A 24,861-nucleotide genomic window follows, 5' to 3' on the forward strand; every position below is an offset into this window, starting at 1 on the left:
CCTCCCCTTGCAAGTTCTCTTCCTACGTAAATCTAATAAGATTCCTGTATGCATTGGACAAAAAACTGTGCTAAGTCAAGCTATATAATTATCATGAGTTTTTTTTTTAGCATAATGAAATAATTTGCAGATTAAGTTGCATATATGGATATTTCTAAAATATATGATCTAAGGGTATTTCTTAGATCATTAAGTACATAGACTGAGCATCGCCTATCTTTCTATATAGTCATAGGTGTGCCAATATCTGAGGTAATTGCTTAGGTCAGCTAAAGACATCTATCCAAAGAATATTTAAGGACATTTATCCAAAAAAAAAACTTACAATGAATGTCAAATTTTCAAATCACAAAATGTTTTAAATAAAATGATTTCACAAAACTTTTTCGCTTTTTGACTTAAAAAAAATTCCTTATCACGGATCACTTTACATTTTGTCTTACGAATCTACAATGACAAGCATGACAACAACATTTTTTTTTGACATTTCTACATCGCCGCCATGATGAATTTGACCCAAGTCATTACCTCAAGTGTTGGCACGCTTAAAATCGTTTGACGCTCAGTCTAGGTATGATCTAAGGGATATTTATACTTTGACAGGAACCTTAGCATGAATGAAGGACTTAAACTTGCCATGGACCCTTAAGACTATCAACGTTATGTAATTACTTTATTTGGAATAAGGTTTATATCGGGTAATTTATTTTGAATTAAAAAAAACTAATTCTCACAAATTTCTATTTTACCTATCGATAAAATTTAAGCGGAAATTTTAAACTCTTTTCGATATAAATTATAATAAATCTCTCTTTTCTCAAATTTTCTTGACTGTGAGAATAAGAGAAGCCAATTAATTTTTAATTTATAAATTTGACAACGTAATTTGAATGATTTACAAACGAAATGAAGAATATAATTTATTTAATTAAGTTCGAATTTTATTTATTATTATAATAATTGTTTGAAAATGAAAGGGGAAGAATATTTGTTGTACAATTAAAAACGATTTTAATAAAATTTCAAAGTTTGTTGTATTTATTTTATCCCGAACCTAATTTTCTACAATATTTTTTTTTATTTTTATAGCCAAGAGTCTTTGAAGTATCCTTGTACAATGGAGGGTAGAGATAAGGAAGATCAGAAAATTGTTGGCGTTACTGTAGCAAAAGTGTAAGTTTAAAATAAAAAAAAGCTTTTAACAAAAAGAAAACCGACTTCAAAAGAAAAACTTTTTCAAAACAAATTAATATGCACTAAAAAGTAAAAAAATAACGATAGCATAATGTAATTAAAATTATTGCTATTTTTGAAGCTAATGTAGCAATCTGTTCCGTCAGAGTTGTTTCCTTGGCTGACACCGACTCCAAAAATAACAATAATTTTAACTACATTATATTATCGTTATTTTTTACTATTTAGTGCATATTAATTTGTTTTGGAAAAGTTTTTCTTTTGAAGTCGGTTTTCTTTTTGTTAAAAGCTTTGTTCTATTTTGATATTTTTAGTGAATTTAGTACACTAACTAATTTGTCACTAAAAAAAGAATCAAGAAATGGGACCACACGGAAAGCACCAACTTTCAAATAGATAAAGAATCATCAAAATTGGTTCACCCAGTCGAAAGTTCTAAGGTAACAAACATTAAAAAAAAATACAGTCGAATTGATAACCTCCTCTGTTTTTGTTTGAAGTCGGTTAAAAAGTAATACGAGTAATATAAAAATCTAATCAAGTTGTTAGAGAAGGATAGAGAAGTTTACATCAAACACAAAGTTGTCAGCGTTTCGTTAGTTCTATGCTTTTTTGCATGGAACAGAGTGAGACGGACAATGAGACCCCCTTCCACTTTCAAAACAATCTTAATTAAACTTACCTTCAAATCTTCCACTTGCAAGTCACATTTTCTTTCATTTTGTCAAAATACTTACCTGAGCCCCACTAAAATCAGAAAGCCATGGAAACCAAAACTTGGCCCAAAAGAAAATAATAAATAAAAAAACAAAAAATTAAAAAAAAAACGCGTTCAACTTTTTATTTTGTTTGAAAACAAATAACTAGAACAGGAGGATTGGGAGACACTTTCCATTTCCCCCACTTCCCCGTTCCCGCAATAAACCATTTGAGTGTGACAAAGACAAAATATTAATTACAATTAACAATAACGGATAATAATAATAACAGTAATTATTATAGATTGTCCATAAAATGAGGTAGTCCAGTGGCATTTCGTCGACGTGTTAAGATCTCACAGCCAGTTTCATTTACCAATAGGGTTTGTTCAAATTGTGCGGACCATAAACCATCCGCTGTTACTGCTGTCCAATCATCAGGCCATGTTTCATCACGCCATGTACCTTCTGATATCATTGGTTCAATTGTAAAACAATGTCCTGGTTTCATCACACCTATCGCTTTATTTTCTATAATTACAGGGAAAAAATTTCATCGTTAATATGAATAATTTTGGAAAAATTTAACTTTCAGTTAGTACGAGCAAAAAAGCTTTTTATTTTAAAATCGCCTTGGTACTCGTACATCCTTAAACAAAAATACTTACTAGCATAATGGGGTACATTTGGTGCTGTATGAAACAAACGATGTATGCCATGACCACAATAGCTACGAACAACTGAGTAACCATGAGCATGAGCATGTTTTTGAATAACATTTCCTATTTCACGATATTTTTCACCAGGTTTTACTAATTCTATCGCTTTACTAAGGCACTCATATGTAACCTAAAATCATTCATCAAAAATACAAAATTACTATTCATCAAAACAAAAAGAATAGGGTCTTCCACTATTTTTTGAAAAAGTACTTCAAAATGTTGATTTTGCTAATAAGATGCCACCAAAAATTTATTTCGGAAAAAAAACACAAACTTTCTTGCCAAAAACTTAAATTTTAAACCTTTTTTAAACTGTCAAAAACGCGGGCATCCAATTTGATGACGTAATATGGGTATCATTATACGAAATAACACAAATAAGTTTGACAGATATATTCATAGACATCTGATTATAATAAATATAAATACTTATTATCTATGGACATATTATACCCAGCTGTCTAAACTGAACTAACTGATGATCTATGACTCATACCGATATGACATCACAGCAAGGCTTACCCACGTTTTAGGTCACGCGATATACAGTTTAAAATTTACGATTTTTAATTTTAATATTATAAAATAAAAATGTGCTTTTATGACTCGAAATCAGAATATTTAAGGATGTATGAGCATGGTAGCGGGGGCACAAAATTAAAAATAGATATTTTCAATTTTGATGATAAATTTATATGATTACTTGACGATATAAGACGAAAAGTAAGAATAAAATTTTTCGATATCTGTCTTAATTTTCAAAATATCGAAAATTGAAAATTTTGTTTAATTATTTAGCTTTCGATATTTCGAAAACCAAGACACATATTGAAAAATTATTTTATTCTTATTTTTCGTCTACATTCATGAAGTTATAACAAAATTCATCATCAAAGTTGAAAATAAGATAAAAATAATTTCAACCCTTAATCTACCCTGCTCTTACATCCCTTATATGGACGGAGACACTTAGTTTTTTTTCTTTTCTAATTCATTGCTAATATGTTTACTTTCTATTAAAAAGTTTTTTTTAAATTTGTTTTCATTCATTCCAAATGAAAATTATCAAAAACTTCCAAAATATGTCGTTTTTTGAGATTCCTCCATAAGAACCAATGTATTTTATATCGATTTTTAATGACTTTTTTCTTAAAAATTTGCACGGATACCTAAGCTGAAATTTTAACCACATATTCTTTGAGTAAAAGACTACCTACAAACAAATTTTGAGCCTTTAAATCAAACATTGTTGTCATGCTCATACATCCTTAAATATATTTTTACATAAATTTTAACTTTTTTCAAATTTCATTATTTATTTTTGACTAACGATAATACCCTATTAAGTCACACAGGATGCTGAAGGTTCTATACAGATACCGACAGGATTGTCTTTAATCTTTTGGAGCCCCTGGACACAATATAGAGGGACCTCTATCACAAAATAACCGGCCACGTAAAAAAGAGGCGAACTTAAATTTTAATTTTCTCGAAATTTCAAACAGACACATCTTGGCAAAAAGTGATTGAACCAGAATGAAATATATTTGATCCAATAGCTTGTACTTTCTAAATTTTGAATCAATATCTTACAAAATATTTACCATCCCTTAATATTTTATGGGTAAGGTTAAAAGTATTGTTTTTATTAATTCTACAACATTTCGAGAATATTATCCTAAATTTTCAAGTCGATTCGAATAAAAGTTGGCGGGCTTACAACTCCCAGTATGAAATCTTGTTATATTTACCTGGACTAATTTTTTATGCTTTTGGCTAACATTTCCAACAAAAAATGTTTCATTTAAATCACCATGAAAACCACGATGGAAAACTGTAATATCCACATTACAAATATCACCATCTTTTAACGGGCGCATATCCGGAATACCATGGCAAATTACCTCGTTCACCGATGTACAACATGATTTGGGAAATTCGTAATAATTTAAAGGTGACGGATAACATTCACGTTCGATGCACGCTTCATGTACAATTCGATCGATTTCATCTGTCGTTACACCAACATCACAGACGCGAGCAGCCTCGTCGAGTACTTCACGACCCAATTTACATGACACGTGCATACCTTCAATTTCTTCATCGTCCAATACCTTAATTTGTGAGCTCTTCTTCACCGACATTTCCGATAATGAGTAGCCATTTGGATGATCGGCATAATCGGGACGTTCAATATGTGCGGGGACGGTACGTTTTGCTGATTTGGGAAATGGACGTAAAACACCGCTAAATTTGTACGAAGGCCACGGTGTGTATTCATTGTTCTCTTCGGTTTTACCATCGGTTGATTCACCACCTACAGATTTTTGTTTTTTTGGAAAGTTTATGAAACTGTAAAATGAGGTTATGGGATTTTTTTTAAATGTTTTGCCAAGCATTATGATTTAGATAACTTTAAAATTTAGGGAAGTGTTTCTGGGACTAATTACCAATGATGAAAGTTAGTATTTAAGTTTAATTTCGGCGGAAATAGTCTATAGAATAAGGCATTTCGTCAATAACGAATTTTCGGTAAAAATCCGTACTTTTTTTTTTGAAACGTTTATTTCTCGAAAACGGTGAGATTTGGTAAAAATTGTCAAGAGTATAAAAATGCTTGGAATCGTCCAAATTACAAATTTTTAATAAAGAGAATGTTGTGTACGGAAGAAGGGTACTTCTTTCCCACTGCAGGGGCGTAAATCGAAAAAGCACAAGTTCGCATGAATATGATTTTGTTGAGTACATTCAGATAAATATTTTTTGCCGGCTTCAATTAAAATCCATTGTCCACAAGTCGATTTCTGGATCACAAATACCTTATTTCCTTGACTAAACGTATCCTGGAAGATTACGATAACCGTGGCGGCACGATTTGATGATGGAATATTATAAAATATGGTCAAATAAAGCGAAAACGAATACTTTAGTATTGTTTGCGTGACTAGCGGGGTTATTTTTCTTCGATTAGTGTTTTGATTTGATAATTCAAATCAAAATCATTGAATTTGAATCTGAACTGTGACCGAATTGAGATAAAAATTGGAAAATCCAAATTAGATGCGAAAAAATTCCAATAGGGAAATTTTGTAGGACTTTAAATATGTTTTAAAGGATGAATTTTTCTTACAAATAAAAATTGACAAATTGAGGTTATGAAATTAAAATTCTTAAAAAGCGTAATTATAATAATCTTAAAAAAACTCATTAAGTTGAAATTTACGGAAACTATTCAAGTCTTTTTTTTAAGCTTTGTATAAAATTATTTGGAAAGAAGTTTTTTTGAAGTGTTCTATGAATGAGACATGCTTTTTTTTTGTTGGTTTGCGGTTTTACATGCATCGATCGTACTTACGTGCTAACGAATGGATGATTTTATGAGATTTCCAACTTCCTTTAAAACATTCTTGAGTACAAAAAAATGATCCTTTTATTCCAATTTTTATGCATGTAGGACATTGTAAACTAGCTGGAGCATTACAACCAGGAGTTTCACAAGTATATTGGTCAGCCATTTTTCACTACTAGACAGACTGAGCGCCGCAATATTAACTATTTGTATGAATTTTAATAATTTTTTCAAATAATAAATCTATATAAATTAAAGCTTGTAAAAAATTGATTAAAATATAATAATAATTAGTTTTTGTAAATATTATTATTACTAGATTAAAAAATAAAATTCACAAATATTATTAAATATTTCAATTTTATTGTCATAAATGAATGTCTACTGACAAGTGTCTACATCTGTTGCTGTTTACATTCAATCAACTATCGAAATCGAAATCGAATTTAATGAATGCAATGTAGTGATTTTAGAGTAGTTATTTTTTGGCTAAACATATTTGAGCATACCGAAATTGACCAAAAATAAACGATTATAATATCCATGAAGGCTATAAAGAAGGAGAACGATCGCTACGTGTTAAAGCATTAGCGCGTCTGTCCCTGAAAATTTGTAGAATTTATAGTTCATTTTTCAGCCACCAGCCGCGCTGTCATCATCAAGTAGTATCTGCGAAGTTAGCTGTTTATGAGTACAAGTAGATGAAGTTAGTTGCATAATGTACAAATTGATATATCATTTCAAATTAGCGCACAACAGCCCGCTTTTATTGATACTACTTAGCGATCGCAGCGCCTCACTTATTTTATCCATATTTCGGGGACAATATTTTCTATAGCGATCGTTCTCCTTCTTTATAACCTTCATGATAATATCCTTGGCGCCGCGATCAGGGCTGCCAGATTGTATAATCGGGTACAAAAAGGGTATAATATGGTTATTTTATGTATCCAGTTTGTATAGCAGATTGCCTCGTATAATTGGATACAAAAATAAAAATTCAAACGTGAAGTAAATTTTGTGAGAGTTAAAATACCGATTATTTGAGATAACGAGAGATCGAACATTACTTAATCGTGATGAGCTTGTCGCTCTTTCGCAAAACTATTCTAATCGAAATTGGCGCTCTCTGAGTAATAATCGTTAGCATTACAAGTAAACGTAAAAGTGACTTTTTAACCCAGCGCCACTTGCTACTGGCAGCAATGGCCACTATTTGAAGGTGAAAGTTTATCTCCAAGACAATAAGCTAGAATGATGATGATGATGAATTACAAAAATGGAAAAATTTTACTTGTTAGATTTCTTTATCTCGAAAACCAAGCCAAAACTCGATAAAATGTATTCTTCATTTTCGTTCGTTTTATTTAAGTTTGTTTGACAATATTCTGTTTTCAAATCGTGGCACCACGGATATCGTAATCACCATGGAGGTTAGAGAGAAGGAGAACGATCGCTGTAGGAAATAGTGTCCCAGAAATGCTTTAGCGTGTAGCGATCGTTCTCCTTATCTCTAACCTCCATGGTAATCGTCCTAACTTACAGAAGTAATTTGGCTGGTTACCCGTAAATCGTTTAAAAATTACCCGACTTAATTCAAAAATCAATAAAATTTTATTTTATTTTATCTTCCTCACATCACCTTTTGAACTAGCCCTCCCCCACCTCTTGATCAGACCTCGTGATTTATGGACTCTCCCTAATTTTTCTGGTAAAATTTAGAATCTATATGTATCTGTATTCTTTGATCAAACTTTTTCCATCCGATTTAAATTTTTGATCTAAATTTGTATTTGATTCTTATAATTATTGGGAGTTTTTCAAATTGTGACATTTTAAGAGTTTTATAAAATGTCTATTAAAATGTTTATTGACCAAAATATCTTTATGCTTACAACAAGTATAAATTCAGAAAATTTCTTTATCAATTTTTAAATGTCATTTTCCACATGTTTAAAACTAGGAAGAAAGTTTTCACCGAATTCTTTTAACTTAAGTTAAACTTTCTAATTTTTAACTTATAAGGCTTTATTTACCATTTTAGTTTGTGTCTTATTATTTGTGACCGATTTTTTTGAAATTTTAATCGGTGATGTCAATCTAACCTAAAAAATATCCCTTAAAATGTTTAATACATCGAAAGTTTTACCTATTTTACCTCTTAAATCCAACCTAAAGACACAAATCCGTAATATATCATTTCGAAAAGTTTCTGCTTGGTATAGAAATTGGTTTTATTCAAAAACAACACCTCCATACAGTCATATCGTACAAATTGGTGATCCAATTTTACGAGTTAAAGCCGAAAACGTCCCCGATAGTTTAATACACACAACGGAACTGAAAAACTTAATCAAACAATTACAATATGTTATGAAAAAATATAATTCCATTGGAATATCAGCTCCACAAATTGGTGTTCCATTGCGAATATTTTTAATGGAATTAAATCATAAGAATTTAGAACGATTTCCAAAAGATGTTCGAAAAACACGACAAATTGAACATATACCGTTCACTGTTTTTATAAATCCTGTTTTAAGGGTTTTGGATTATAAGAAAGCTACGTTTCCAGAAGCTTGTGAAAGTTTTCGAGGATATACAGCGGATGTTCCTCGACATATTAGCGTACAATGTTCTGGTAAGGATTTTTTTAAATTTATTAATGGAATTAATTAATAAGTTGGGGCGAGGAGGGGAATATGTTGTTTGGATATAATTAGTTTTTGGAAGTCGAGGAAATAACGTATTTGAACGAGGAATCGATTCCCCGTCAGTAGATTTTTATGGAAGTCGCTGGAAAATGTTTGTCTGAGTGTACTCAACGAAGTCATGTTATTCCAAACTCGTACCTTTTCAATCTTCACCCATAAGAGGGGAAAGAAGTACCCGACTTCCGGATCTCACATTATCTTCTAAATATTCTGGGAACATCGGCAATATTCCACGAAAACTCCGATAAAAAGTGTCGTAACTGCACTAGAAAACACTAGAAAATATTTTCGAAAACCAAATAAATGCCGTCCGAAAGGCCGTGACAATTGTGTTGCTTTTTTTAACTCTTTTTTACACTTTCTATACAGGGTATTTCAACAATTAATACAATTGTTTGTTCTCATTTATTGTATTATTAAAATTAGCCAAAAAAAGGTTGATAAGATAATTTTTTGTGCAGGTTTAAATGAATTAGGCAAAAAAGTTTCATTAAATAGTCAGGGTTGGACTGCAAGAGTTATTCAACATGAAATGGATCATTTAGATGGAAAAATGTATACGGATTTAATGGATCGTCCATCATTATCATGTTCCTGTTGGCAAGCTGTAAATGCTCATTCTGGTCGTATTTCAATACCGTTTGCACCATAAACATTTTTAAAGTTTTATTTTATGTATTATTTATAGAAAATGTAAAGATCGTTAACTATATGATTGTACAAATTAAGATTAAACGCAATCATTATTTGTTAAATATCATTTTTTTCTTTTTTTTGACGAATATCCACTGTCCAATGTTTCATTTATGGTACCTATAATTGCAATAATGTGTATTTTCATGCTGACGTTTGATCGACAACTTAGATCACGTGGTCAGTTTAGTCCGTGCTGCCATCTGGGTAAAAATTAAGCAGTGTCACATCGTAACAGGCACAATCATAAATCATTTAACCTCTGACAAAACCATGGGTCTCTTAATGAAAATATTTTAGTTAGATTATTAAACACTAGACAGCGCCACTTATGTCGAATCCTAATAACGGTATTAGTAGAAAATTTTAAATAAACTCCAACTAAATCCAATATGTAATCCAACTAAATTTTGATCATACTTTTCAAATTTGTGATCAAAATTATCCTAGCTCGAATAGGTTTCAAGAATTTGGATTCCTGGTCGCGGAATTAAGCACTTAATTGATAGCTAGCGAAAAATTGGCATCATAGATGAAAAAAGTGACCCAAAATTAGTGGGTTTCAAAAAAAATTCCAATAAGATCGGATCAAATTTGCCTGTGTAATGATAAAATTGAATTTTTTACCTTTATGACGTCATCAGATGTCAAAAAATTTCATTTTGTTCTATTACATTCAAATTTTATCCAATTTTGATTAACCAAATATGTAATTCTACTAAATTTGAGTCATACTTTACAATTTGTGCTCAAAAATTTTCCTAATATTAATTTAAGGACTTTTGTTGTGTTTATCCTCTAGTTTAGATTATCTTCTTATCTTGTATGGTTGTTACTGGCTGAACAAGACTCCTAGACATGAATCTAAAGTAAAATGATAGTTAAAATCTAGTAATGAGAAAATTGCTTAAAATTACGTTTTGCATGCATTGGCACAGTTTCTCCCGTCTTATTCATTCAGTAGTGGGTATTTTTCGCACAAAGATTAATACAAAACTATAAAAATTTGAAAAGAAAACATTCTTTGCGCTAATAAACCAGAATTGTACCGATAATTTTTCCACGTGTTTCATTTAAGGTTAAACAACATAACGGAAATCATGTATAAAAAATATATAGCTTTGAATGCATAGCTTTTTTATTTCTCGTTAAAATCGAATATAATAATAAAATTCAAATTGATCGTAAAGTTTTTCATTTTAATTTTATTATTAACACTTTGTCCCCCCCCCTCCTTGTACCTTGTACGAGAATGGTTTTCATTTACCTACTCATATTATATAATATATAGACATTTGTTAAGTATGAGAATGAAGTGAAATTATGGGAAATTAATGAGATATTTTTATTTCTATTTTGAGACAAATTTAATAAACTTGATTATGACTAGATGAGACTAGATAAGTGAAATAAAAATACTTTTGTCTGGGGGTAGCGAAAGAGAATTAAACATTTCCACTCTTAAATTTTAATTATTTATCGAGTTACTTAACGATAAAGACACTTTTTTTGTAAAAATTTTTTTGAATTTAAATTGCAATATTTCTAAATCTATATATTTCCGAAACTGTTAGAAACTTTTTAAGCATGTTGTCAGTACCTAAACAAAGTAAATTGGGAAGCGGTGAGCATATTAATTTTAGTTCCTGTGGTAAATTCACCAGTTTTTGTGCTGAATAAATCATATAATAAAAGCTACAAGAAACATTGTTTTCATTGTAACTCGCGTTAATTTTCGTTCAAATAGCTTGAAACTGTTTTCATTTTCAAGGCTTTTTACAGTACTTTAAAAAGCGTATGATACATTTTTTTTTTTTCGAAAAACGTCAAATTTTTCAGTTATTTAACGTTAAATACTCCGAAATAAAATTAAATGACACTTTTTGTTTAGATTTCATCGTCCTTTCGATTCCCAGGTAGCCATTTTTCCACGTTGTGGTTAACAACCCCCGGGGCAAAACGCATAATCCCAAATTTTGAAGTCAATCGGAGCTATAGGAAAGAATTTAGACGTTTAAGTCTCGTTTACTGAAGTAATTATTGGAAGTTATTAAAAATTATACAAGTTAAAATATAAGTTGACAAAAATATTTTAATTTAAGTAATTCAGTTATATTACAAAATTAATTTTTACAATATTATAGAAATAAAAATTATTAAACTGTTTAAAAACAAATTAATTATAATACATTTGTTTCTCGAATAAATAATTCGACCTTTAAATTTTAAGAACATTTGAAAAATAACAGTATTTCAATAATTAAAATATGTTCTATGAGATTTCCATATAATAATCCGCCGTTATGCGTAAGGTGCTCACTTCACGCCATGAGAGAATTTATCCGAAAAATGAATTTTTATTCCGATCCTGACGTTTTTGGTACGATGACTTTCATATGACGATTGTAGCCAGAGAGGTGGTCAAAAAAAAAGCTGCGGCAGCTTCTACAATTATTGTGATACAATGTCAGGTCAAAGCGTTCATAGAGGTTACTGTGTTCTTTGCTCAGAAATAATATAACATTTATTTGTGCTAATTCCATTTGTTTTTCCCTGGTCATAAAGTCCTGAAATGTCAGTTCATACTTGAAAACAAATGAAATGTCAATTCATATTTGAAAATAAATGTAGATGTCAGCACTTCATTGAAAACAAATGAAATGTCAATTCATATTTGAAAACAAATGTAGATGTCAGCACTTCATTGAAAACAAATAGATTTACGTTTTGCGCTACTAAATTTTCTGTGCCACCGCGCATTTGTGAAAGCAGCACCTCACACATAAGTTCAGCGTTGCCAACTCTACCAACTTTAAGGTAGATCTACCAACTTTGAGTATTCTTAGAATAGAAAGTTGGTAGATTATCAACTTTGAGTAATTCAAAGTAACTAGATCTAATATTAGATCTACCAACTTTTAAGCAGAATTTGTTGAAAACTACCAACTTTTCAATTCATATCTACCACTTAGACAGATTTTGGGTTGGCAACGCTGCATAAGTTTAATAAGTGCAAAATAAAATAATCATAAAATGAATAAGCTTCGTTTGAGTATCAAAAATATGAAATGAATACATTTTAAATCATTTTAAAGTTGACATCTATTACGTTGAGTTTCTTGTTTTTATTTATTTAATTTTTAATATGTACAATTTTTTTTCTTCTTTTTTTTTTTAGAATAAACTTTACTTTTTTTTCAAGAATATCTTCTTTGATTATAGTTATAACTTATAAAGTAGCTATTTTTAAGTTTTTTTATTTGATATTTATAAAAAATTATGCACAATTGTATTCGATTACAATAATACAACTAGATGTTTTTAATATTTTAAATTTCATACGTCTATTACGACTAATAGGCATGCGATTATATAACGAGCGTAATTAATGGGACAATAGCCCAAATGTTATGCTGATTTAATTTCACACGCTATTACACATTTTGGTTTTAAGCCGTGATCAGTTTAGAAAGTGCTGCCACCTGGATGCAAAAAAACTTCAGCAGCGTCAAATCGTAAAAAGCTAAACATTGTTTGCTGAAGATTTTTTTTTTCATCCAGATGGCATAGCCTCCTAAACTGACTTTTTATAATAGAAAAGTATATAAATTTTTATTATCAGGATTAATTTTGAGAGTATTTAATAAATACATTTATGATATAAAAAAATAGTATAAATAAAAATATCTAAAAGGCTATATATACAGGCGAGTGAATTTTGGAATTTTTAAGGATAACCATAAAAAGAACAGTATCCGAAAGTACGTAATATGTATATTTATGGTGGAGAATTTAGTTCATTTAGAAAAATATTACATTTTTTTTTTTCGCGTTTATGCTTGTTAGTCGTAACATCGAATATAATCGCAGTCATATACACAAGTCTCTTAAACTCTACATAAAATGTATTAGGAACATTAATGTTCTCTTATTGATGTACGAGTTAGTTCACAAAACTGTTACATAGCAGCGCCACTAGTATCGAATCCAAACCACTTGGCAATAATTAATTAATTAATTAATATTCAATTTTTATTTCAACAGTTAATTAAATTTATTTATTGATTTAATGAAAATATAAATAGAATTTATAAAAAATTAAAACTTGTTCATTTATTTTAAATTTTCTACTAATACCGCTATTTGGATTTGATATATGTGGCGCTATCTAGTGTTTAATAATGTAACTAAAATATTTACACAGAAGTTAAATGACTTGTATATATTTTATGACTCTAAAGTCACCAACTGTTTAGGAATTATTATTGATTGAATTCAAATACATTGCATTATTTGTTAATTAACACTACTATAAAATTAATATGTACATTTTTGTTTTGGGTATTTTTCTAGCCATTTTCTAAAATATTTCTAAATATATGTCTCTAATAATATCTAATTATCACATGTTTATTTGGTCACATGAATATATAATCGTTTTTGTTTTATAGGTAGTGATTCGATATAGAGTTTTAATAATATATTTTAAATTTTGATTTTATTTACAATAATAGATATATTTTATTAAAAATCCTAATATGCACCATTTGTAAAATATTTTTTTAAAAATAAGCACGGATAATTTTATTATGATAAAAGTTTCTATGCAACTTGTATGGCATGCTTGTATTGATACTTTGCCTATACTTAGCTACAAAATAAGCCAAAATTTTAAGTGTTTTTTTTTTCATTGTTTTTAAATCATATTTGCGTGCAATTTTTATATTTTTACCAATCAATCTAAATTTAAAATCAATAGATGCTCATAAAAGTGTCCTTTAAGTTTCACCTCAGATATGAAAAATACTCCATCTGGGAAAATTAGAAACTTAAGTGTACTTTTTGTGCATCTGACTTTCATTAATTGGTGTTTATTGGAAAAATATGTACTCTTATTCGGAACCAAAGTTAATTTAAGTTTTTTTTTGAATTTCGAAAATCAATTAAATTGTTTTAAAATGTTTCGAATCTATTTTTTTTTATTACAGATTTAATTCTTTGTTTGTTTATTAATTCTTTTTATTTGAATTCTTTTTTTTTATAATCTCCCTGGTGGAAAAAATGTTTGAAGAAAGAATAAGTTTTAATAAGTCTTAGAAAACTTTGAAATAATCAAAGGAATTGTGAATAACTCTGAATGTCCCAACGCAACGACTCTGAAGTAGACTAGCCCAAAAGCGTTGAGAAATTCAGAGTTTCTAAGACTTTCTCAGGGTTTCTTTTTCAAGGTTTTCTAGAACTTATTAAGATTTATTCTTTCTTCAAATATTATTTCCACCAAGGCTAAATTATTTTTGTAAACATTAAATATTGAAAACTTCCCTTAAGGATGTATGAGCATGGTAGTGGGGGCACAAATTTAAAAATAGATATTTTCAATTTTGATGATAAATTTATATGATTACTTGACGATATAAGACGAAAAATAAGAATAAAATTTTTCGATAATCTGGCTTAATTTTCAAAATATCGAAAATTGAAAATTTTGTTTAATTATATAGCTTTCAATATTTCGAAAACCAAGACACATATCGAAAAATGTTATTCTTATTTTTCGTCTACATTCATGAAGTTATCACAAAATTCATCATCAAAGTTGAAAATAAGATAAAAATAATTTCAACCCTTAATCTACCCTGCTCTTACATCCCTTATATGGACGGTGACACTTAGTTTTTTTCTTTTCTAATTCATTGCTAATATGTTTACTTTCTATTAAAAAGTTTTTTTTTAAATTTGTTTTCATTCATTCCAAATGAAAATTATCAAAAACTTCCAAAATATGTCGTTTTTTGAGATTCCTCCATAAGAGCCAATGTATTTTATATCGATTTTTAAAGACTTTTTTCTTAAAAATTTGCACGGATACCTAAGCTGAAATTTTAACCACATATTCTTTGAGTAAAAGACTACCTACAAACAAATTTTGAGCCTTTAAATCAAACATTGTTGTCATGCTCATACATCCTTAAATAGCGAATATAGTACAAAATCAATTAGCTCCTTTGCCGTATCCGTCGCACGGCTAACGACTTTCGGAAAAATGTTTTTAATAAAAACCGTTAGTTTTTTTATGAGCACATCCTGTATATAACACATAAAACTATGGTCATTTCCGATACCTACTTACTAGGTACAATTAATGGGCGTCCAAAGTTTAATGTTCACAAAAAAAAAAAGATTAAATGGTTTGATACTCAAATTAAAGTTGTCACTTTTATGGAAAAAATCGATACATCATATCGATAATACAATATTTCTAGTTGAATAAACACTAGATTTGGTTACCAGAGGTTCATGGTTCGAATCTCGTGGTGATTGAATGACGTCACAGTATGTATTTTATTTGTAAGTATTTTTTTATTATGTTTTTTTTTTTTTTCATCATTTTTTGAAGCGCATGTGTTTTCCCAAACAAATTATAGAAAGTACATAAAATTCTCATTATATTTTATTTATTTATTTTTATTCTTTTTTGGCAATTTTTATTTTATTTTAAATTCATAATTTATTTATTTATTTATAGCCTAAAACAGTTTATACTAATAAATGTCTATACTTAAAATTGTAAAATTTATTTTTGATTTGTACAAAATATGTTCATTTAATAATTAATTAAGAGTTTTTAATTATCGTTAAATATACTTTAAGTGATTTAAATTTTAATCAGTGTGGAAGGAATTTATAAAAAAAAAATGTTATAGAGCAGAAGGTATTGTACCAAAAATATGCCTTCAATATTTTTGGTTATATATCAATGTTTTTTTCTAAGAAATTTTTAGAGATGACAGAAAATTAAAAAAAATTAGATAGAATAATTAGGTCATAATCCTGTTATTAAATGTTATTCTTATCTTTCGTCTATATTCATGAAGTTATAACAAAATTCATCATCAAAGTTGAAAATAAGGTACAAATAATTTTAACCATAAATCTAAAATTACCTTGACCTCACTACCTTAATGCCCAATCAACCTTAATACGAAATCTTTTGGTAGTAACCATTGCATAAATTTGATACAATAACATTTTGCTCTAATTTAAATTGGAATCTTTTATTGTTTTTTAGTTTCATTGAGCCAGTTTGTGATATCAATAAAAAATAAATAAAATCAATTTTTACCAATAAATATCTTGAATATGTTAATTCTCGCATTTACGATCATAAAAACTTTACATTCAAAAAAAAAAAATTTGTTTTTCAGCGTGTTTTATTTATAAAAATCAATTTTTGTTTTTATTAGATTTGTGAATCATAATTTGCAAAGAAATTAAAAAAAAAAAATTGAAATGTTATTTTATGATTCATAAGTAAATTAGTTTAATTAATATTTGAGTCCATTTTACAAGTTTTCTTTTACTACAAGTAAAATTTAGCTGCTTTGAGGATGTAATATATTACGGCAAAACTATATATTTAGCAATAACCATATTAAGGAGAATTTGGAGCTGTATAAATAAAAACCTATGCTTCATACAAAAAAAAATTTCGAATAAAAGTTATAGAAAATGTTATTCTCTATGAAAATGATTCTTATCATTTTTGTTGTACGATGCCCGGTTCACGAGATATTTGGTTAAACGTGTTTACCAAGATGGCAGCTGAACTTCACGCCCCATCGTCACGCCAATTGGGATTTACACTCGGAGGATATACCTAAACATATTCCAATGCGAAATTTCTGCAGCAAAGAAAAAAAAACCCGGTTATTGGTTTATTTATTCAAATGAAAATACAGTTTTAAACGTTAATATTTTCCATAATTCTAGAGATTTCAAAAATCAACTTCATTTTTCTGCCTTTGCAGTGAGAATTTTTCTCCTAACGTGATAAAATAAATTTAGACATCATTTTCATGACAGAAAATTAAATGAAAATTTTTGATTGAATTTGAACGATATGACCTTGATTGAATTGAAAAGAATTTTTAATTTTAATAAAATGGACTTATTTAATTAGAATTGTATTGTGTTGTGTTCAATTGTGTTGTTACCATGAAGGTTATAAAGAAGGAGAACGATCGCTACGTGTTAAAGCATTAGCGGGCCTGTCCCTGAAAATTTGTAGAATTTATAGTTCATTTTTCAGCCACCAGCCGCGCTGTCATCATCAAGTAGTATCTGCGAAGTTAGCTGTTTATGAGTACAAGTAGATGAAGTTAGTTGCATAATGTACAAATTGATATATCATTTCAAATTAGCGCACAACAGCCCGCTTTTATTGATACTACTTAGCGGTCGCAGCGCCTCACCTATTTTATCCATATTTTGGGGACAATATTTTCTATAGCGATCGTTCTCCTTCTTATAACCTTCATGGTTGTTACTTAGACACGTCTACTTAAATAAAATTTGTAAATCAAATGCTTTTATCAAATTATCAAAGCTGTAGGTTTTACCGTAAATAATTCTAATCCCGGATACAACTTAGGTACATTTTAATTAAGTAAGATTGTGAAAATAGTACTTCTACTTCTTAAGGTAGTATGGTAGTATCGAAGTCACATAACTCTAGTCAAAAAATTAATTTTTTTTTCGCCACAAATCCCTATATATATTATAAATGTGAAAGTAAACATGTTTGTTTGTTTGTTTGTTTGTTTATTACATTTTCACGCCAAAATTAGCGAATGGTTTATAATGAAACTGTACAGCAACATAGTTCATACATCAGAATAACTCGTGAGCTATAAATTATAAAGATAGAGATGTTTAAAAAAAAAATTTTAAAATTAAATTTAATCTGACATTTACCATTTTAAATTTTTTACAGAAATCTTTAATTTATGGTTCATAATAATGATCATAGATGGAGCAAAATGATCATCATTTTAAACCATAAATTAAAGATTTCTGTAAAAATTAAAAACAGTAAATGTCAAAAAAAAAAATCATGGCCACCTTTTCTAATATACTAAATCAATTTAGACTATTTTAAAATTTATGTCTACTTTAGTTGGTTTACGAGAAAAAAGTTAGCTATTCACTTTTGACATCGCATATACAGAATGTCCACAAATTGAGAAAATTCGATAGGAATTTGATAATGGTCGTTTTGGAAATGATTCAAGAAATCACTCCCGAGATATGAATAGGAGTGCATTTAAACAATTTTATAAAAGAGCAATTCAATTAAGGACGGCGACGTTTTTAAGCAGTTTTTTAAAACAACTCAAATATTTTAGTAACCATCGCGAGATAAAAATTCTTCTTGATATTTTTGGTAATTTTTGATCGGTTTAAAAATAGAATAGAAGTATTTTTTTGTACAAAAATAAATTTTGTCAAATTCAGATTCATTAATAAATTCGTGAGTGAAAAGACTTATTATACCCCTCTATATATATGATATAAAATTTTACATAGTATACGTCATAGTTTAGGCCTGGGAAAGCATTGAAATTGCAAAATAGTCCAGAGAATTAGTCCTATTACTATTATAAGCGGGAAGGTTTTGGCTTGACTTGAATGATAGGTAGGAGCGATGTCTTCCCATTCGTAAAGAAAGTGAACCGTCTGACCATCATATTCTATTTTTATTTTGCAATTTCATTTCTTTTCGAAACATTTCGAATCCTAGCAAACATTATTTTTTATTTACAGATTAAATATATTTATATTCTTTTATTTTACAATTGAGTCATATCATACGAAACGCTTTTCCGTTGCCGAAAAGACGTTTCGTGGTCCCTTACTCATATCCACGTACGTCTCGTTTGTGGTAACAATGTTGTGGACGTAGCTGGACCTCCCACTGTCACACCACCACTGGATAGTGTATCCATCATTTCAGTAACACATTCTGTGTTACTACTTGGACCTGGTTCGGTGATTTCCGTTAGTTCTGGTGCACCGAATTGATGTCAAGAGATTGTACGATTGTGGCTACTGCCATTGCTTTGCCATCGCTTTCCGCCACGATAATGATGATGATGCTGTTGCTGATGATGAAATGATAATGCATTGTGTTGACTTAGTGTTCCGGTTGATTGGGGCGTACAAGTTGTTGAGAGGTGCATTGGTAATCGGACTGATCCTGTAACACAATAAACAAAGACCATTAATTTAAGGTAAAAAACTTTGGTTTTTGACGCTTTTTCGATATTTTTAGAGCATTTGAATACATTTACGTCATACACATTGCCTAGTTTCCGATATTTTTAGAGCATTTTCTTACATTTACATCATACAAATTGTCTAGTTGACTAGTTGACTATTCACGTGACAGTCGAACCCCCTTGAAGGATTGTTTTCTTGGTGTATTTTCGATCATTTTTATACCATGTATATATGAAATATACATAGTATATTAAGTTTAGTCCCAAGTTTGTAACGCTTAAAAATAATGATGCTAGGAAAAATATTTGGCATAGGTGTTCATAAAATCACCTAATTAGTCCATTTCCGGTCTGTGGACATGATAACTCAAAAACGAAAAAAGATTTCGAGCTGAAATTTTTACAGCGTACTCAGGACGTAAAAAGTGAGGTCAAGTTCGTAAATGAGCATCATGGGTCAATTGGGTCTTGGGTCCGTAGGACCCATCTTGTAAACCGTTAGAGATAGAACAAAAGTTTAAATATAAAAAATGTCCCTTATCAAAAATTAAACAACTTTTGTTTAAAACATTTTTTCGTAAATATCACTGTTTACCCGTGAGGGCGCCAATTAGGCGGAAATTTTATAATATGTACTATACTTGATTATCAGTTATGTATGTGTCACATGTTTGTATGTGTAATGTGATAAAGAAATCAACACTGACTATGCATGGCATTTCAACAATTAACTCAGTCAATTGTTTGTTTTCACTTGTTAATATTAACCGCAATATTTTATTATTTATAAATATGTATAAAATTATTAATAATCTCAGATAATATTTGTGTTTTGTAAAATTAAATAATTTTATTAAAGTTTTACTATTCAAAGACCTACGACGTAATAAATAATAAATATAATTATAATTAAAATTCATTTTGGTTGCATTCGCTCCGTGCATGAGTTCTATTTCAGAGGGTTACCACGGTAGCTTCCATAGTTTTAAGGCCATTGAATTTCACATGATTTTGACAAGTTATCTGGACTCATAAGTTATTAAAACTGACGGAAATTTTTTTACTAAAACTAGCGTATTTTTTAACCGATTTCAAACAAAAACGGAGGAGGTTATCAATTCGACTGTATTTATTTTTTATTTTTATGTTTGTTACCTCATAACTTTTGACTGGGAGAATCGATTTTGATGATTCTTTATCTATTTGAAAGCTGGTGCTTCCCGTGTGGTCCCATATCATTTTAGTCCAGTTCTGACAACGGCATCCATGAGAAAACCATAAAAGTCTTAAATTTGCATTAAGTATGCACGACAAGAGGACGAAAAACTCAATATCACGCCAACCGATTTCGATGATTCTTTTTCTAGTGACAAATTAGTTAGTGTACTTCAGATTCAATAAAATCACAAAATAAAAAAACTTTTAACAAAAAGAAAACCGACTTCAAAAGAAAAACTTTTCCAAAACAAATTAAAATGCACTAAAAAGTAAAAAAATAACGATAATATAATGTAGTTAAAATTATTGTTATTTTTGGAGTCGGTGCCAGTCAAGCTGATGTAGCAAACTGTTCTGTCAGAGTTGTTTCCTTGGCTGACACCGACTCCAAAAATAACAATAATTTTAACTACTTTATATTATCGTTATTTTTTTACTTTTTAGTGCATTTTAATTTGTTTTGGAAAAGTTTTTCTTTTTAAGTCGGTTTTCTTTTTGTTAAAAGTTTTTTTTACTTGTATATGAATGACATTGCGCAACGCATGGTCGGGTACAGCTAGTTAATTATATAATTTAAATCTATGTATAATGTAAGATTGTTGTTAAACCAATCAGATTAGATATCTATTTAAGCTATAGTGCTTTATTTTAGCTACTTTCAAACTATTTACATAAATTAATGATTTTAATTTTCACCATCAATTCATTATTCAACTTAACTACTATAACTTAACTACAGAGATCTTTTACAACGATATCAACCTCTGCATTCGATATTCTACGATATAAAATAATATAGTCTAAGCGTTGAGCATCTAAAAAATGCATTAACGTAAGATAGTCTAGGCGTTGAGTGGGTTTTATATGCATTTAAAGATCCTACCGAACAAGGAATATATTTCGGCGTATTTTAACCCGCTGAATTTGAATTTTTAACTTGCTCGTCGCTCAGAGTGGGGACATACGAAATTTTTTATAAATAAATGAATTTCAATAGTTTAGGAGCTATAGCCTTATAAACAATTAATTTGCCTCCACTCTGACCGATGAGCAAGAATTTTTTTAGCTATTTGACGTTAAACACTCAGAATTGCCAATAACTCGGAAAGTATTGACTTCTCGAATTATGTTTCAATGACACTTTTTGCTTAAAATTTTTTCGCTATAACGATTCCCGTTGTCATTTTCTGAATAAACTTTTCACCCCCCGAGAAAGAGTGGCTCTCACCCCCTAGGTTGAGATTCACAAGAATGCACAAAGTTTTGTTTTTAACTTCTTTAAGTAAGCTTTAAACAATGTAGTCGAATAGCGTTTATAAAGATTCATTGACTGGCCCTGGTTTACAAAATTTTAAGATATTTATACCTTACCGGTCTTTGTAAATATATTACCTGTGTGAAACAATCCCTATCCCTATTTCAAATGTTATGAAAGGGGGATAAGTGAGAGTTAGAAAGGTGGAGACTATAACGCGTTGGTCTTTATTTTTAAGCCCAGCGAAGCGGACGGGTATCAAGCTAGTTTTAGAATATAAATTGTAGTGACATGGAATATATTTATTGCCAATAGGATTATTTAGTAATTATTTGTGTTATACACTTTCTTATTCAAAGCTTTAAAGATTCCATTACTTAAAACATATTACAAGAAAATGTGTAGTGTAGGAATTGTCTTGTATTGTACAAGTATTGTTCAATTAATGTGTTCAATCTTTGATTAGCTAATAATTAATCAATAGTTATACAAATATAGCTTTATTGTCTTTTAGAATAAATTCATTATTCATGTATTTATTTATTCATTGTTTGCTAAAAAGCTAATTATTGTAGACCAATTGTTATAAATATAGATATATACTTTTTATGGCATTCACTGGCACTGGCTGGCTTTGATTGATTAATAGTTAACTGGGGTTTGAAATGGATTTTCGGAATCAGTCGAGTTACTTTTTGTTAAATCTAATTATTGTATTTTTTATTAAAATGAATAAGATTGATCGGATAATAAGACTTTTGAAGTATTGTAGATAATGGACATCAAAATGTTGTCCTAACTTGCGCCCACACGGGTAAACAGTGATGTTTACGAAAAAAAATTTCAAACAAAAGTTGTTTAATTTATTATTAGAAACATTTTTTATATTTAAATTTTTGTTTTATCTCCAATGGTTTACAAGAAGGGTCCTACCCAAGTCCCAATTGACCAATGTTGCTCGTTTACGAACTCAAACTGACTTTTTACGTCCTCAGCACGTTTCTTACGTTCTGATGAACGGGCGGACAGCCGGAAATGGATTGGTTAGGTGATTTTATGAACACCTGTACCAAAATTTTACTTATATTCAGAGTATAATAACTAGTCTGACGAAGAGTTTTATAAATCTTTTAAATTAAAAGGTAAAATATTCACGAAAATTTTCGTTCGCCATGGATTTCCCTCTGGTGTGGTTGCGTGTGCTTTTTTGGGCTTTATGTCACAACAAATGAGCCACTTAAATCGACTCTTATTAAATAATGGTAAGTCTTTTCGGTTTGCTCAAATTTTCCCCAATATTTCAATCACATTACATTTATTGTTTAAATTAAAATTTTTGCAAGAGTAAATTAACCGCACGATTGAATTAAAGCGCAACAGTTTATGCATGAAATATTTTTGTTTTTGTTTTAAATGAAATATCAGTAAACAATTGTAGTTTTTCACAATAGGTACTCCTTTTACGCTTCATAATTAATTTTATTTCAGGTGAAAAATAGAATTTCAACATAAATTTTTCCAACCCCTAGTAGGGGTGGTTACTACCACCTGGGCAAATACACCATATAACTTTTATTTCTTGGGGTTTCATCTACTAACCGTCAAATTTTCAGGTCAATTGGAGCTATATAACAATAAAAAAATATTTCTTCCGCTCCCGGGTTTTGATCTCAGGACCTCTTGTACAGAAAGCGCGTGTTTAACCACTAAGCTACACATGTTTGTTTCAATATAATAATTGATATCGTAGTGTTTTATGCAGTTAAAGAAAGTTATTTTCATCATCTGGGAAGTTGTATGTAAGGCCATAAAGGTCACACTGACATGAGAACAGTGTTGTTACGTAAATCAGTGAATTAATTGAATTTCAAGCGTATACACATGTAACGATCTATATAATTAAAACCATAACAAATCAATACTTACCGATATGATTACGTAATCAATCATTATTTTATACAATCAAATTATTGTCATCGATTTATTATAATTGATTATATTTAATGATTTATTGATAGCACGTTTTTAAATAAATTTTAAAAATCAATTTTTATTTATAGCGTGTGCTATGCTGGACCTTGTTAGTTATGACATGCTTTATACAAGAAAATATTATTTTACGTAAAAATGATAAATTAGTCAATAATTTAAAAATTGCATTCCATTTTAAACGGTACTCAAAATAGGTAATTTTCCTAATAATTCCCAGTCAATCATTATGGATTAAGAGTCAGACCAAAACAAATTCGTTGAATTTATTAAAGCTGAAAATTTGAGGATGGGTAATCGTAGTTGTGTACACATACATGCTGCGGTCAGTCAAGCGAACGATAGAACAGGGGTCAGATTTATTCTATCGAAACGGTGCAGTTTTACGTGGTAGGTATACTAAAATGAATTTATTATAGCTGAAAATTGTTATATAGATTGTATATTGCGTATAAATAACAGTTAAGTGTTAGAACAGAGCTGGTCAGTCAGCCTTTATTGATGAACAATAAATACATCAGATTCATTTATGATTTCCGTGGTGTTTAAATGAATTTAATAAAGCTGAAAATCGTTCCTCATATTTTCAGCTTTAGAAAATTCAACGAATTTTTTTTGGCCTGGTTCTTCCATTATAAAAATAATAATAATGGGGTTTAACCTCCGTTTCTCTGACATATACGGCTATAACAGAGGCTATACCCACATCATTATTTGTTAATCTTTATTTATTTAATTACAAACATATTTACAATTACATTTTGATGTGGGTGGAGTCGGTTACTTCGTTCTTATCCAAGCGACGACAATGTGATCATTTCTGCACTCCCTTTAATTATAAATTGTCCACACTGCCGCTGCCTGGATTCGAACCCGCAACCTAAGTCTAAATGGACAAACAGTCCAAACAGTCAAAGACAAACGCCTTAGACCGCTCGGCCATTTAGGCTCTTCCATTATTAATTATGCAA

At 29.5% G+C, this 24,861-nt stretch overlaps 3 protein-coding genes across 3 annotated transcripts in view; 1 reads left to right on the plus strand and 2 right to left on the minus strand.

The window, feature by feature from the left end:
• Positions 1 to 2,009: 2,009 nt before the first annotated feature.
• Positions 2,010 to 6,168, minus strand: LOC123290498 (methionine aminopeptidase 1). The gene is made up of 4 exons (XM_044870714.1): positions 5,970 to 6,168; positions 4,366 to 4,931; positions 2,561 to 2,741; positions 2,010 to 2,423 (listed from the first exon to the last, which is right to left on the minus strand). The coding sequence occupies exons 1-4, from the start codon at positions 6,127 to 6,129 to the stop codon at positions 2,191 to 2,193; spliced, it is 1,140 nt and encodes a 379-aa protein (XP_044726649.1). The 5' UTR covers positions 6,130 to 6,168; the 3' UTR covers positions 2,010 to 2,190.
• A 1,720-nt stretch (positions 6,169 to 7,888) lies between these two features.
• On the plus strand, positions 7,889 to 9,437 carry LOC123290516 (peptide deformylase, mitochondrial-like). Its single transcript, XM_044870737.1, has 2 exons — positions 7,889 to 8,604; positions 9,139 to 9,437. Exons 1-2 carry the CDS (start codon positions 8,088 to 8,090, stop codon positions 9,327 to 9,329), a joined length of 708 nt encoding a protein of 235 aa, XP_044726672.1. The 5' UTR covers positions 7,889 to 8,087; the 3' UTR covers positions 9,330 to 9,437.
• Positions 9,438 to 19,282: 9,845 nt separating this feature from the next.
• LOC123306147 (tachykinin-like peptides receptor 99D) overlaps positions 19,283 to 24,861 on the minus strand; it is a gene marked incomplete at its 5' end in the record, with an annotated part of 100,586 nt that continues 95,007 nt past the window's right edge. Inside the window, one exon of the mRNA XM_044888042.1 lies at positions 19,283 to 19,406. Within this exon, the coding sequence (XP_044743977.1) occupies positions 19,344 to 19,406 (63 nt within the window). The remainder of the gene's footprint in view (positions 19,407 to 24,861) is intronic.

The sequence above is a fragment of the Chrysoperla carnea genome, chromosome 1 (genome assembly GCF_905475395.1).
Source record: "Chrysoperla carnea chromosome 1, inChrCarn1.1, whole genome shotgun sequence".
Lineage (NCBI taxonomy): Eukaryota > Metazoa > Arthropoda > Insecta > Neuroptera > Chrysopidae > Chrysoperla > Chrysoperla carnea.

Coding starts and splice junctions, on each gene's coding strand:
- LOC123290498 (XM_044870714.1), bottom strand. CDS start 6,129: ATGGCTGACCAATATACTTGTGAAACTCCTGGTTGTAATGCTCCAGCT. Junction 2,742..4,365: donor AGCATAAAAAATTAGTCCAG/GTAAATATAACA, acceptor GAATGATTTTAG/GTTACATATGAGTGCCTTAG. Junction 2,424..2,560: donor AAATGTACCCCATTATGCTA/GTAAGTATTTTT, acceptor CTGTAATTATAG/AAAATAAAGCGATAGGTGTG.
- LOC123290516 (XM_044870737.1), top strand. CDS start 8,088: ATGTTTAATACATCGAAAGTTTTACCTATTTTACCTCTTAAATCCAAC. Junction 8,605..9,138: donor TATTAGCGTACAATGTTCTG/GTAAGGATTTTT, acceptor TTTTTTGTGCAG/GTTTAAATGAATTAGGCAAA.